This window comes from Azolla caroliniana, unplaced genomic scaffold, assembly GCF_043228905.1.
Source record: "Azolla caroliniana isolate FFs.n. ecotype wild unplaced genomic scaffold, voAzoCaro1.0.p SCAF_157, whole genome shotgun sequence".
NCBI lineage: Eukaryota > Viridiplantae > Streptophyta > Polypodiopsida > Salviniales > Salviniaceae > Azolla > Azolla caroliniana.
In genome coordinates, this window is record NW_028230592.1 from 4867 (window position 1) to 20429 (window position 15563).

The following is a 15563-nucleotide window of genomic DNA, read 5'->3' on the forward strand; positions in this document are numbered from 1 at the left end:
TTTGATTCAGAGGAGCCGAATCAACAAGAGGCCAAACGAACGAGAAAGTAGCGGAAGTCGACACCGACATGGAGGAACCGACGAGTCAAGAAGCGGCAAAGTCACAGCAGCGAGGGAGCTAAGTTGGGCCTTATGAGCAGGCAAGCCGACCGAGAAGGTCGAGGTGCACGGAACCAAACAATCGAGGAGCGCAAGCAAGGCGGGCAGATGCCAGGAGGAGCTAGAGGGAAGGACCTGTAGACACTGACACCACGATCCGACCTCAAGTTGAGCTTAAGGGGGAGTGTTGAGCGGACAAGCTCGATCAGATCTGGATCGATTGAATAAGCCAGAGCCGGATCGGTATCCAGAATAGAGAACCGGATAGGTATCTAGATCGGTATCCTGAACGAAGTGCCGGATCGGATTGTAACTGGTAAGCCATTAGAGGCCTACGATCCCAGCCTAGTACGTAGGCATATGTTTAGGAATCAATGTCAGTCGCTCGCATAGTATGAACCATACGTACCATTTGTGCATTCGTGTTTGAGAATGATAAACACCCTCAAAGAATGATAAATACTATACTTTTACAAATTAAAGCAATTACAAGCTTTATAGAATAATTACAGAAATGATATAGAAATTTCAAAATTTATAAAGAAATTACAGAAATGATAGAAATTACAAAGAAATTACAGAAATTATGAAAATTACAAAGAGATTACAAAAATCACAGAAATTACAAAGAGATTTCAGAAATTTCAAAGAAATTACAAAAAAATTATAGAAATTACAAAACATTTACAGAAATTATTGAAAAAGTTCAGAAATTTCTATACTACATAGTACATACTATGACCTAAAGTTTAAATAACTTTAAACCCTATTATTAACCCTAAATATACCTGAATCTCGTTGGTATGCAGATCGTTGAAGCAACAGATCGTTCGAGGCTAGGTGGGAGAGGAGAGGAGAGCGTAACATTACGTTGATGTGCAGAGGAAAAGGGGGAAAAGGGGGAAAAAGAGGGAAAAAAGAAAAGAAAAAAAGAAAAAAAAAGAAAAAAAAGGAAAAAAACACACGAATATTTGAATATCATTCATGTTCGTTTTCCAACGTAGGAAAACGAATGATATGGTAGACGAACACGAATTTTACGTGCTATGGTCGCTCGTATGAGCATTGAAGTACATGTCAATACTTCTATCAGTCCTTTTAAGGAATTGTATAAAAGTGCTCACTGAGCACATCGTATGTACAAAGTGTTATTTTGAAATTGAGTTCTATTGTTCTGTTCTCTCTGTATCTCCTGAGTACTCTCTCTCTATGTGATTTAAGCTTTCTATTAAACCTGTGTATATTCCCTGTTGCTATCCAGTGAAGCTGGTTTCTTCTACAAGCTTCCACACGTAAGTCTTTACATTTTCTATATGCTATCCTTGCTTTCTAATGGAGATACTTTGAGTCTGTATAAGGCATCAAAAAGTTTTACAAAGTATCCTAAATCTGGATCTAGTTATCCTCTTTTAATACTAACTTACTTTTTCTATCATTGTTTTTGTTTTCTAGCTTTAATTTTGGCACAAAAGACATTGTTGGGAACATATCCTCATCTTTTCTTCATGAATTTAGAATTAAGATGAAAACATTTTGAGCATCACAATCTTCTTATCCATTTCTTACGTTTCCCTACTTTTGACTTTTGTAAAACAACCGTTATCTTGATCCATTCAAATTTATTTTTTCTTTGATGTTTGTGATTCTTATATCCTCGATATTGACCTCTATTCTTGAGTGCCCTAGCATTCAACGTATTTGCAACAATGTTTTAACAAAAATTGGCAACACATTAGGGAGTGTATTGTGTATCTAATTGAACTCATCATACACCCTTAACACACTCATTTCTTACCCTTGTTCTCTTCCCATTTCATCAATGTGTCACAAGTCATTTGTGGCTCATACTCGAGCATGAACTCAACCAACAGTTCATGATCGAGTATGAGACACAAATGACTTGTGACACATTTCAAACTCTTCCCACATTGTCTTTGCAGCGTGGATTTCAATAACTCATTTTTGTATGCTACTTGCAACAATGTGCTTAAAACTTGATATTTGCCTTGCTTCAAACATATTGGTTTTCTCTTCTATGCATGACAAGTAACTCCATGGCATTCCTTCCATAAAACAAACTAGCCATCTCTATGGTGTGGTCGATGGTTGTGTCAAGACTTATGATTATCCCTAGCCCTCATCATTCTTTTAATAATTCCCATCATCTTCCTCAGCTCTTCCGCTTGGTTGCTTGCGAGGCCATATTCACATTGAATCTTCAATTCTTTAGGTCTTCATCTTGCTTTCTTCCTAAAAATGTTTATGTTGGATTCACAATAACTTATGTCATGAAAACTCTCATGTGGATGTGAACGTCAAGTGAGACCATCGGGACATTAGACCTGAAGGAATTAAGGAGACATGTACTTTTGAAGATAAATGATATAGATTGCTAGATATATAGACAAATGAGAGATATGCATATAAGATACAAAAGACAAGCGATCGAACAAGACATCGGTTTTGTACAAGTAGTCCCATCACCTGGTTGGTACTTCCATTCCCCTTAACTCCTATGTGGCTAATTATTGAGACTTACATTCATAACTTTCTACAATTGCCTTTGATTTCCTTATGAGACAAATAGTTCTACTAATTGCAAAATAAATCATTTGTTTTACTTTCTTTATATTTATAGTATGTGTTTACTAATTTATTGTTTTGTAGATGTAGTACATCAAACAACAACACAATGTAGAGAGCTAGCAAGTAGCAAGATTGATAATAAGTTATAGGTAATCATACAATATTCCACAATAGGTAAGGGTTGATGCATAGGGTAAGGGTTGATGCATAGTAGATCATGACTCCATCACTTGGCTAGTACTTCCATTGTATGGTGATTAGCTTTATTAATCATCAAATTGTCCCTTTACTTCCCTTTCTTTATATTTACACTAGGTTTCTTAATTTATATTATTGTTTTCATACTAGTAGGCCATAAGACAATCAACACTTAACAATGTAAGGAGCAAGGAAATAAAAAGATTGATCATCAAACATTGGTCACTAGAGGGAGAGTGAGAGGAAGAGGGAGTATACAACACAATCTTTTACACATACATTCTCATCCGAAGTTGAAGATCCAAACTTTTCACTTGCTTGGTTAGCAAACCTCACCCATTCATTTTGTGTTCCTTCCGAGAACAAGGATTGTTTATAATCACCTCAATGCTTTAATCTATATATATATATATATATGAAAGCTCTATTTGCCCCCCCATTTTGGCTATCCCCCCCCCCCCATCCCCCATTTTTTTTACAATTTCTGATAGTTCTCACCTCGGGAGAAGTCACTATTTGAGTACTCTACCGGTCGCAAATATTCCAAATGTGGTCAAGCTGGTCACAATGCACGCACTTGCGATTGGGGGGGGATAGCCAAAATGGGGAGGGGCAAATAGCGCTTTCCTATATATATTGAAAATTTGTGAATTACATTGTTGGCACGATTTGGGCTAAAGAAGGATTGTGATGTAACTTTTAAATAAAAAAATCCAAGGCACACTAGAAGCAAAATTATACTCAAATTTGTCTCTCATTGGTGGGAGGCAAGTGATAAACATTCTTATACTAAGTTGTTCCACAAGGATCATGACAAAATTTCCAACTAGGAATTGTAAGTATTGGAGACAAATTTACATTAAAGAAAAATTCACAAGCAATGGGACTCAAAAGTCATATCTTTGGATTTCACAAAATCTAGCACCCTTTCCATATGGGGATATTCATGCCCAAGAAAACACAAAGAAGTTTGCTAACCAACCAAGAGCATTGTCATATGGAAGTTTGCTAACCAACAAAGAAATTTGACAAGTGATGGGGACGCAAACTCACACCTTTGGATTTCAGAAAATCTATCACCTTCTCATATCATGATGCTCGTGACCAAGAAAATACAAAGAAGTCATAAACATCCAAGAAATTTTAATGGCTAAATATGAGGACAATTTTCCAAAAGTCAAAATTAGAAACAACGCAAGTGATAAGAAATTTATGATAGAGAAAAACAGTCATAACTTCTCCATCCAACTCCAAATTAACCAAAACAATTTTTGCGCAAATGCTAATAGTGAGAACTATAATATATTAGTGTGTATGTAAAAATTGGAACCACGAAACAGAAATAGTGATGGAAAAGTAAGTCGGTTGCAAAAGAAAATAACTAGCTTTATATTTATGAAACTTTGTAAAAATCTTGAAAACCTCATATAAACTCTAAGTATCTCTATTAGAAAGAAAGGATAGCCAACAAAAAACTCAAGCAAAACCGATAATGAAAGAGAGGAAGTGTTGAAGACGATAGATTCTTAAAGAAAGAATGATGCAGATTCAAAAAAAATGAGAGGCGAGAAGAGACTTACCAGAAGAAAGGACTAGTATAAATTATGGTGATTGAAACTCAAGTAATTGTTTCGTGTGCGGTTATATCTATGGTTTAAGGCATAATCCCAAATATTCACACAAATCACAAATTTTCTCAAATACATGTAGGAACGTAAATACAAAAATGAAATATTGACATAAATCCAATGATACATACATACACACACATCTATACACATAAAAAGAGTTAATTACACATCCATAATGCACATTCACATGATTCTAATCATGTGAGCTTATAAAACAAAAGCATGCAGATAAGAACAATATATAGACACCTGCTCAAAGCATATGCCTATTGTATACAATTTCACATGTCCTCACAAGAATCAATCATATCCACGAGCACATGCACATTGACACAAAAGTGTGCAAGTGCACACACTTATCTAACTTAATAAAGTGTTAAGCAAACACTTCTTGGTCAAACTAAAGACAAGGTTCAACAACATGTTCCAACGCACACAATCACCAGTAAATGCATATTTCCTACACACACAATCCGTACTCACAAGGATATCCATGCAAAATGGGAAAAGAAACTCAATTAAAGAAGGTCAAAAAGGTTCCATCTCCACTATCATCTCCCACAACCCTAATTGTCAATCCATTTTCAAAGATGTCTTCCCTAGTTCATGTCTTTTATGGTCCTGCTCTACATTCACATGCCCATCATCCTTAAATAGTTCTGGCGTCAACTTATCAAAGAATGGAAGTTTGATTGTTTATGTGATAGTTGACACACGCCTTGGCAAGGCATGCACTTTCTATGCTTCTACACGTTGTGCATTGAGCATCACATTTCAATGGATTTCTTCAATAGAAATATTTCTCATGCCTCTATGTATGATCATGTGCTATTTTCTGTCCTACAAGGGTCATGTAGGTGTCATATGGTGCATTATGAATCCATGCTCACAATTCTTGAAAAATGTTTTCAAACTCAGCTATGTGAGTGACAACCAAATTGGATCTCTTCATCTAAACACTCTACATCAAGTAGACCTTATTTGATGGGTGTTATTTTTGTATGTGTCACAAAATCCCTCCACATCTTTCTCAAAGTTTGAAAATCTATTATCAAGAAGTGAACATCATTAATCAAGTGTGTCTCCATTGTCTATTCTTGCCAACAAGCTTCCATTGTTGCCTTTGAATCAAAACAGATTCCCAAATATAGACCTTCTATAGGGAAAATTTTGTTCCATCAAAAATCCCTATTTGTGATCCTCCTCTTCTTGATGTTATCAAATCCTTTGGATCTTCTTGTGGACAATAAGGTACTTGTTGACTCATGTGAGTATATTGATGACATGGTGGTTGTCCTTAAGTATTTGAGCTCCCAACTCAAGTTGAATCTTCCTTTACACTCAATGATGAATTAATCTTCATGTTCTTTTTTCTTGTGCATGTTTTCTTTCAGTTTCCATGAGCGTTGTTTAGTCTTCGTGAGCTCTTCTTGTTTATCATATTGTAGATGAAAATATCCCTCTAATACTACTTGTTGGAATTAGGAGAACGTGACACTTGACCTAATATCTAAAGTTCCAAGATCCTAATTCACCTCTAGAGAATAGAAGGCAAGCAATGGCAATTACCAAGATGATAACACAACATTCACAGACATAATGTGACAATATTGATGAATTCATAAAACCAAAGTTGGTTACTTCTATTTTCACAATAGTAAGTACACAAGTCCTCTCTCATGCACACCCTAAGCCCCATCTCTCTTGAATGGTCAATTGAAAAAAGATCAACACCTTCCAATGTCTAAGTTGTTCATATATATAGTTGAGCTTGGAGGATTATTCCCATTGCTACACATAGGAGCCTTTGTACAAATAAAAGGGATTAGGGTTAAGGGTGTTGAGAGGAGAATATAGGGGAGAGAAGTTTCTTGCGACAAAGTCAACATTGCTTATGGCATTCAACCTAATGTACTTACAATGATAAAAAAGACCTAATCTTTTGCAAGCTCATATCATGTATACAAAGATTGTTTAATTCAAAATTAATGTTTAGCAGAACAAAAACCCTTAGAAAATTTAACTTGAAACTTGCATAGTACGTAAAATTCGTGTTCGTCTAGCATAACATTTGTTTTCCTATGTTGGAAAACAAATGCGAATGTTATTCAAACATTCTTGTGTGTTTTTTTCTCATTTTTTTAATGTTTTTTTTTAATGTTTTTTCCATTTTTTAGGCTTATTTACCTCATAATAAATAGTTAATCCAAAAGTATGGTATTTATCATTCTTTGATGGTGTTTTTCTTACACGAATGGTTCAATCATTCTCGAATGCGAATGCACGTATGGTACGTATGGTTCATACTATGCAAGTTGAAAGGACAATATTCCTCAATAGAATGAGGAATATGTTTTGAGTTCATCAAACCAAAACTGGCAAGTCACTTTGGCCATGTCTCAACATTAAATTTGATGAAAAGTCCAAGTTGTATGAGACTCATCAAGCTTAATGTTTAATGTCTCTCATGAGGCCAATGTGACCTATGAGACCAAAACAAGATACATTTCATAGCTCGTATAGTGAATCGAAATTAACAATCCATAAGCTAATGGGAAAGAGAACCAAAAACTAAAAGAGCATGTCGACATAAAATAACCTCTACATTTCTACCTTGTTTTCAAGAAGTAAACCACGAAAATTGACAAATAGTGAAGATGTGAGAACATTTAATGGTCTGGTATATTGAAGAATGGATTTATTTGGACACAAACAGAACCAACATCCATAGGGAATGGAAGTTTAGATCACATTAAAGACTTGCACCCTAATACAAATTCCATTTTAGTTGTAGATTGGGACGTGTGGGTTCAAACCCACTCAATTGGCATGCCATCTTACGCTGCATGTGTCTTGGTCTAAATTATTTCTAAAACAACGCATGTAAAGTAGATGTTCTCTAATGACACCATTGTGTGTACACTAAGCTTGATTCTATTAAAATAATATTCAAATGTAATAGAAGAGTTCTATTTGAAAATGCATGAAAGGCATAACAAAATTAAGCCCAAGGATGCATTATTAAGTCTTGGTCATTATCTATCTATGCGGCATGTCCATTGGCCAAGTGACTTATTAAGGTTAACCCAACACATCAAGGGAATTTGCCATTTTATACATTTAAATGCCTTTCTTTAAAGAAAATCGGAAATATGCAAACTAGTATGTACATATTTGAGACCAAAACACACATACACACATGATGCAAAACCGTTTTGTGATTTGGGTTTGTTAACAACCTTTTTGTTCTAAAAAACTATGCAATCAAAAGTGACAAGATGGAAGGAAGCGGGAATACTTGCGACCAAGAAATCCATATAATGAATGGCGCAACCTACTAGGAGGTCAGACAACCTTATTCTCTGGGTGAAGGATGGGTTATTCATTACCATTCTCAATTATTGTGAATTGATGGGTAACAAATCACTTACACACAGGCAGTTTTAAGATAATTCCTTCTTGTTGACATTCCAATACCTTGTTAAATCAACCTTGGAATCGTAAAAGTCAAGGTTTGATTTTGGCAATCGATTTCTCATGTCATCCATATTGAGGGTTTCACGACATGACAATCCAAGCATTACCATAAATTGTGGGATATGGTCAATGGAGCGAAAATAATATATATTAGAGGCCTACAAGATGATGACTTGATTAAATAGTTGGGGGACTCCAATAAGGTGTACTAGCTTGCAGAATGGCTTACCAAGGTGCAAATTTTGTCTCAAATCATCCGTCTTCTACAAATGATAGGGATATCATAATAAAACCTAAACATCGATGTGGAAATCTTGCTGACTAACAAATCAAATCATAATAAGATAGGGATTGGGTGAACCTCTTTGTACTTCTTCTTCATATGTGTAACGGAATATTAAATTATTTTTGTGTAATAATAGATCCATCAGTTAATTTAATTTAATAAATAAATAACCCAGTTTTTTTCTCTTTGTTTACTCATCTCACCTCTCCCTTCTTTCTCTTTTGCTCTTTTTTTTTGGGAATGACGTCATAAACTTGTGGGCGTCCTGCAAGCAAATGATGGGAGTTGACTAAAACCCAACAAAAACAAAAAAACAAAATCCCCAAAACAAATCAAATACAGAAAAAAAAAAAATCAAAAAGCAAAAACCCAAGTCCAACCAAAAAAGCATAAAAAAAGAAGGAAAAGCTAGATCTCCCACATATTTTACCCGAATGCAACCCTAAGTTTCCTTGTTTTAATTCGTTGTATACGACACGCTCCTTTGTCTCCCCCCAGTAAATAAAGAGAGAGCATTATATGGATTCAATCATAAAAGAGAGCAATATATGGATTCAATCATTTCCACTGTTGCGTAAACAATTGCTGAAATTTGTGCATATAATCCTTGAGGGTCATCGGGCGGGGGTCGACCAAAGGGCATTCGGAGAAATAAAGAAATCACTAGGGTAAATTGTATGTATTATTAAGATTTCCCTGTAGAATGATATAGTGTGCAAACCATGGACGACTATGCATATATGTACTTGTGGGGCCACCAAGAGCAATTTGGGAGAAATCGAGACAAAAACGTTTGAGTAGAATACGAATGCTTGGCTTGCATCGTATGTTCTTCTGTACTTGTTAGGTCATTTTTCTTTTTTGATGAGTAGCATCTACTTATGGTGATCGAATATGTACGTGGGTATGTGATTGTGAGGTGATAGCACATGTATGGAGACTCGATATGTGTATGCATGTGTCCTAAGGGCATCACACTAGGGTAGCTCGCATGCATCATAGACATGTTTGCTTCATCAGAGAAGAGAATCTTACGGAATTTATTCTTCCATACTTCATTTTAACAAATTTGTGAGAGGCTATGTACCCCAAGTATCCTATATACAGACAATCCACTACACACATAGGAATCATGTGTTTTCTTTACCCAAGTTCTCTAAAGTACTTTGACATCCTTTATTTCACTCCCCCCCTTTCCCCATTAAATCCACATAGGGAAAACGCTCCACACACAAGCTTCGCGTGGGACATGATCACGATGCGGGCCGAATGATTGATAAAGAAAGAAGAAGGAAAGAGAACAAGTTGGGGGAATAACATTAGCTCGAGAGTGTCCTTTCAAGATACATATATATTCATATCGTTGTCAAGGACAATCTCTGCGCCCCTTCCCCACATACACACACACACACACAAGACACAAACACAGACACAATTAGTGTGCAATTCAAGAAGCCCCCCAACATTACGATATATTGTCGCAAACTCGAGAGGGACATGCTAATATAAGAACAACACGCCTCTCTACCGAGCCTCCCCAGGCGTGGCCTTAGAGCATGGCAAAGGAGCTAAAATTTTAATCCCCCAACATGATTAAGAGGGTGTTGGATCGAAGGTCGGGAAAATGTGATGTCCCACCGGGAGCGAGTCAGTTTAGGGTTTAGGGTTTCACCCCTCTGCCCCCACTTTCCCACACACACATACACACACAACAAAATTCTGTCCTTAAGTCACATGGAGAGATTCTAATCCACTGTTGCTCTAAAAGGGGCATGTAAAAAAAGTAGCTGCAGGAATAGATATGCCAAAAAGTGCCTGCCTGTTTATATATGTGTAGCTATAAATATCCTTCCAAAAATCTTTTGGCCCATGTAATTTGAAAAGCTAATTTGGGATTAAACATGGTGCCCAAATAGAAAAGAAAAAACATAAAAAATTAAAGATTTAGCAGCCTAACAACAATCAACTCAAAAACAGTCGCAGGAATTTTGAACAAATTATAAGCAGTTTTTTAAACACAGTTGCAGGAATTTTGAACTAATTAGGAGCAGTTTTACCACAGTAGCAAGGAGTTTTGATGAGATTAGGAGCAGTTTTAACGCCTTGTGGCAATGTGATGAAAAGCATAACACACACACACACACACAGAGAAAATTTGGGGACACATATGTGTGTTGGAAAAATAGTAATTGATTTTATGAATTTGGTTAACTGATTGAAAACTGTGATTTATATAAATGGTTGAATCATTCTCAGCAATAAGTTCCCATAATATGAGGAATGTACTCATGACAGGAAGTGAAATGAACGGTTCTAATTATGTGGTTTAATCTGATCAGCTAAAATGATGACAAGATTCTAATTCACATGGTGATGATGATGATGATGATGATGATGATGATGATGGCGATGGCGATGGTGATTCTGCCATGCAGAGACCTGAAAGAGAGGGGTATGTTGCCAGCCTAAGAGAAGAGAATTACTGGTGATGACATAGCTTGATTCACCAAGATCTTCTTCATCATAGTGATAGAGTCGATAGCCTTCAGAGGGGTAGTGGAGCCTAAGCAGAAGCTTGGCCTGAGCTATGGCAAAAGGACTGATGGGCAAAGGCTTATAGCCATTCATCATCAGCAAATTACTGTGATGATGATTATCCCCAGACCTACAGCTGGTCCTGAAATCATCTCCTTCCTCATCACTATCTGTGTAAAGGCCATGCTCTTGTGACCTAATAATGTACTCAGAGTAGTGGCCCAATGCATTATTTGCATGCTGGCCATGGTGCTTCATCTGCTGAATCATGTCATCATATGATAAGATGCAGCTCTTGATTTGGTGCTTGAGGAGGGTGTCCTCGAGAGCCAGCCGGTGGGGGCTCGAAGGCGGGAGGGTCGCCTCCAGCGACTGCGCGAAGGCCGCGAAATGCCGGAATATCCCCGAGAATCTGGGGGCGGAATATTCCCGGTAGTAGGCACCGGGGTCCGAAGGGCCGGGGTCGGGATTCGGGGCCGGATGATTTTGGGTCGGGGGGTTTAGCTTGGGATGGGGTGACCGAGGGGACCAGGTCGGGCTCGTGGGGCTTACGGAAGGATCGTGGCGCTCCCCGAGTGTCACGATGTCTGGGCGGAGCGCGCGGATGATGTCCTCCGTGAGGCTGCCGTAGTCCTGCGGTGCGAAGATGCAGTTTACGACCACGAGCCTTCTGGCGGAGGAAGAGGGGGTGCGGCCGTGGTGGGGGTCCCGTGCCCCCGACAGCTCCTCGATACTTCCCGCCACTGAGAATTTGAAGGGGAGCCGGAGCGAGTCCGCGAACTGCGAGAGCCGGAGCCGCATCCGCTCGACGTGGTCATCGCGGTGGCCCTCGTGCGAGGATCGCGCGGGGCCCGCGCCCGCCTGAGCTTGATCGGGATCGGGCTCAGCTGCTGATCGTGCCGGGGGCGGGATCAAGGTAGAGATCTTGAGCCGTATTCTCGGGCTCATTGCATGAAGCGGAGGAATGGCGGCGGACGAGGGTTCCTCCATATCATTACGATCCGTAGGTATACCATTAACTAACTGCTTTGACATGGATGGATTAATTCTGCTGCTTCTAACAGTAGCAGTAGTAGCAGTTGAGATTTGATTAGGATTAACACTAGTGTTAATGTTAGCTGTAGTATTAGTAGTTGGGGTAGCAGTTGAGGAGTGATTAGGGTTAGCTTTAGTGCTAATTTTAGGGTTATAATAATAACTAGGGTTAGTGAGGATATTGCTATGTATGGCTTGCATCAGAGGTGGCCATTGCACCCCATGGGCCATCGCCCCTATATCCACGATGTGGACCTCCATCATTACATTGTCTGCAGTGTCATTACCATCGCCATCGCCATTGTCCATGATCCACACCCCATCCTGAGGATCTCTAGATTCCATCTGATTTCTGTCATTACAAGCCATTTTGTTGGCGAAGATTTCTGACGAGTCATTAGCGGAGGCTGCCGCCAATCTCTCCATCATGGCTTCTAATATCACTTGATTTGCTGTGAGATGAGCAAACCTCAGGAATGGAGTGGCTTGATTGAATGCTAAATACGCATCCTTAACTTCCTTCATCTGCATATAATTGTCATTATAATTTCTACAATCCATTGAAGTGCAACTGCTACTGGTTCTGGCTATATTATCCGCATGAATCTGATGATTATTATGCATTATCGATCCCAGCTTCTCCATTTCGATCCTTGCTCTGAAGGCCTCTAAGAAATGCTCCACAACCTTCATATTCACAGTGGATTGGATATGACCTGCAGCGTCTAATCCTCCGTCGTCATCAGTACTGTCATCAGTACTGTCATCAGTACTGTCATCAGAATCATCTAATAGCTGGAGTAGGATCTGGTTATTATGTGGTGATCCTAGCTGCAGCCGTGTGTTTAATTCTGTCGTGCTAATCATATGGCAGCGATCACAACCAGAATCCACAGGTGTCTGCGTGGATAATCTTGGCAGCGATGGTGTTAAATCTAGTCTTTTTGCAGTAGAATCCAGATTCTTCCTCGAGCCAAGAAATCTCTCGTATAGGCTGTCTATCATCCTTTCAGATCTGGCCCAATCTCCTGCAGAGATCCATTTTGCACAGAGCCCCAACAGTCGGTGAAGATTAAGACGCTGCTTCTTCTTCTTCTTCTTCTTCTTCTTCTTCTTCTTCGGTTGCTTGCTACAATCATCAGGGAGTAGCAATGCAGGAACTGCAGCGGCGGCACAATCACCGCCATAACGATTATCTTGGCTCTCCCTCATCATCATCATCATCTTCTTCTTCTTCTTTATCTTCTTCTTCTTCTTCTTCTTCTTCTGCTGCTGCTGCTGCTGCTTCCTTTCTTGATCCTCCGTCTGCATATGAAGCTCGCCATCGCTGCTGTAAGGAAAATGGACGCCACTAGTGGTGCATTTCTGGTGAAGATCATTAGAGGTAGTAGAGATCATAGGCATGGAGGAAGAAGAAGAAGAAGATTCAGAAGAAGAATCAGAAGAAGAAGAAGATTCAGAAGAATCTGACTGCATACTACTACTACTGCCTTCTGCCGCCTAATTAGATAGGTAATGAAGGATGAATTAGGGATATAATTACATGTTAATAAACAAGGAAGGGTGTGGATTGTTGATTAACAGAGCAGAGAAAAGTAATTCAGGAGTTTCTAGCCCTGCCTGTACTTTAGGCCTCAAGAAAAGAAAAAAAGAAAAAAAAGAGCAAAGAAAAAGGAATGAATATGTAGAGATATGTACATACATACATACATACATACATAGCCCTTGAGAAGAAAAAGAAAGGAAAAAAAAAGAAAGAGAAAAAGGAAAAAAAATAAACACAAAACCCTAAGACAAAAAAAAAGGAGAAAGGAGGAGATGGGTTTTTATTTTTTTAACTGAATTGGGAAGGGAAAGAAATGGACAAGTTGGCAAATGCAATAATATATGTAATCAAACTCAATAAATAATACTAACAATAGCAAACAACAGGATTTATTCCAATGCAGGAAAGGAAGGAGAATGTGTGCTTCTTTTTTTCTCTCTCTGTTTCTCTTTCTTTCTCTCTCTCTCTCTCTCTCTCTCTCTCTCTCTGTTTGTCTGTCTGAATGTGTGCTTCCCTTCTTCCCCCTAGTGGGATGATGAGCTTTTCTAACCTAAAATCAAAATTAAAACCAAAACTAATCATAGTAATAATGTGCAGAATTGTGGTTATGCAGACACACCCAGAGAGATAAAGAGACACAACAAAGAGGGAGACAGAGAGAGAGGGGGGGGGGGGGGGGAGTGGCGTGAAAGGGAAGTTGAGATTCATTCATAATTCCTCACTTTTAGCTTCCTTTTCTCTCTCTCTCTCTCTCTCTCTCTCTCTCTCTTCGGCTCACTATTTGGTAGTAGTGTTAGGAAAGTAAGGAGCTTGGAAAGTTGAACCATCAATGCTCTCCATGTATGGCATGGTATATGTATGTATGTATGTATGCATTTGAGTATGTATGTACATATATGCATGCATGCATGCATTTGTGTATGTATGTATCCATTCTGTGTTTGTATGTATATTTGTATGCATTAAATCCATCTCCCCAAGTTGAAAGGATAATTTGTGGAAGAGGAGAGGATAGAGAGGAAAGGATAGAGACATGTAGAGATTGTGTGTGTGTCATGTGTGTGTGTGTGTGTGTGTGTGTGTGTGTGTCTTTGTCATGTATATGAGTGTCTGTGTGTCATGTATGTATATGTGTGCGTTTGTGTCTGTGTATGTGTCATGTATATGTGTGTATGTGTTTTATGTATATATGTGTGTACGTAGTGTATTTTGGTCCATGTGTATGTATGTATGCATGTACATATATGGATGTATGTATGTATTTCTGTAGCATGTATGTTTGTGTGTTTGTAAAGGGGAAATGCGTCAAAGATTTCTCACCCACATATGTATATGTATGTATGTACGTACGTATGTATGTATGTATGTATGTATGTATGTATGTATGTATGTATGTATGTATGTATGTATGTATGTATGTATGTATGTATGTATGTATGTATGTATGTATGTAGTATGTGTGTTTGTGTGTTTGTGAAGGGGGAATGCGTCAAAGATATCTCGCCCACATATGAATAGAAGGATTTATCCTCCCCCAACATGATCATCAACATCACATAGTCATACACAAATCTAGACATCGTAATCAACATGATCGGGGATCATATAAACATTCACAATTCCAGGCACCATAATCAACTCAGCTTCAACAACTATAATGAAAACACAAGACTCCAACCTAATATATGTAAAAGCCTCATTGAGCACACAAAATGGTCACCTTGTTCACACATGCCACATTGTGTGGTGGTCGACTCACCTAACGTAACAAATAATTTAACAAAGACATACATGAACCCAAAATATAAGACTAACCAGTCACTTGAATCTCCAACATATATAGCAACTCAACCAAGAGGAGGTATTCTTGTTTTGAAAGGATAGTGGTGGTTTGATACATATGTGGATAGGAGTTTGTCATCTCCATCGAGCTACAATTGGTATAATGCGAAGTTACTAAGTTAATGGCTCGATGTGTAGTAGTGTGAATGGTAATGCTCACTATATGTTATGCATGGGTACACCTAGGCAAGCCTGAATGCATATATAGGATATTGAAGTGTAAAATGATTTGCAACTTTTTTTCGCCTATGCGAGGTTTACTAACTTACCACACACTCTTAGCTAGGTAGAAGTCTAGGTGAGATGTAAGGTCTTGTTTTGTTACTCA

The 15563-nt window shown here is 38.4% G+C and overlaps 1 protein-coding gene across 1 annotated transcript; it reads right to left on the minus strand.

Moving 5' to 3' along the window:
* Positions 1 to 10449: 10449 nt before the first annotated feature.
* Positions 10450 to 13323, minus strand: LOC147848990 (uncharacterized). The gene has a single exon (XM_087337889.1). The coding sequence runs from the start codon at positions 13321 to 13323 to the stop codon at positions 10636 to 10638; it is 2688 nt and encodes an 895-aa protein (XP_087194015.1). The 3' UTR covers positions 10450 to 10635.
* Between the last annotated feature and the right edge of the window lie 2240 nt (positions 13324 to 15563).

What these genes read in the sequence shown, in the direction of transcription:
- LOC147848990 (XM_087337889.1), bottom strand. Translation starts at nt 13,323, where the DNA reads ATGCAGTCAGATTCTTCTGAATCTTCTTCTTCTTCTGATTCTTCTTCT.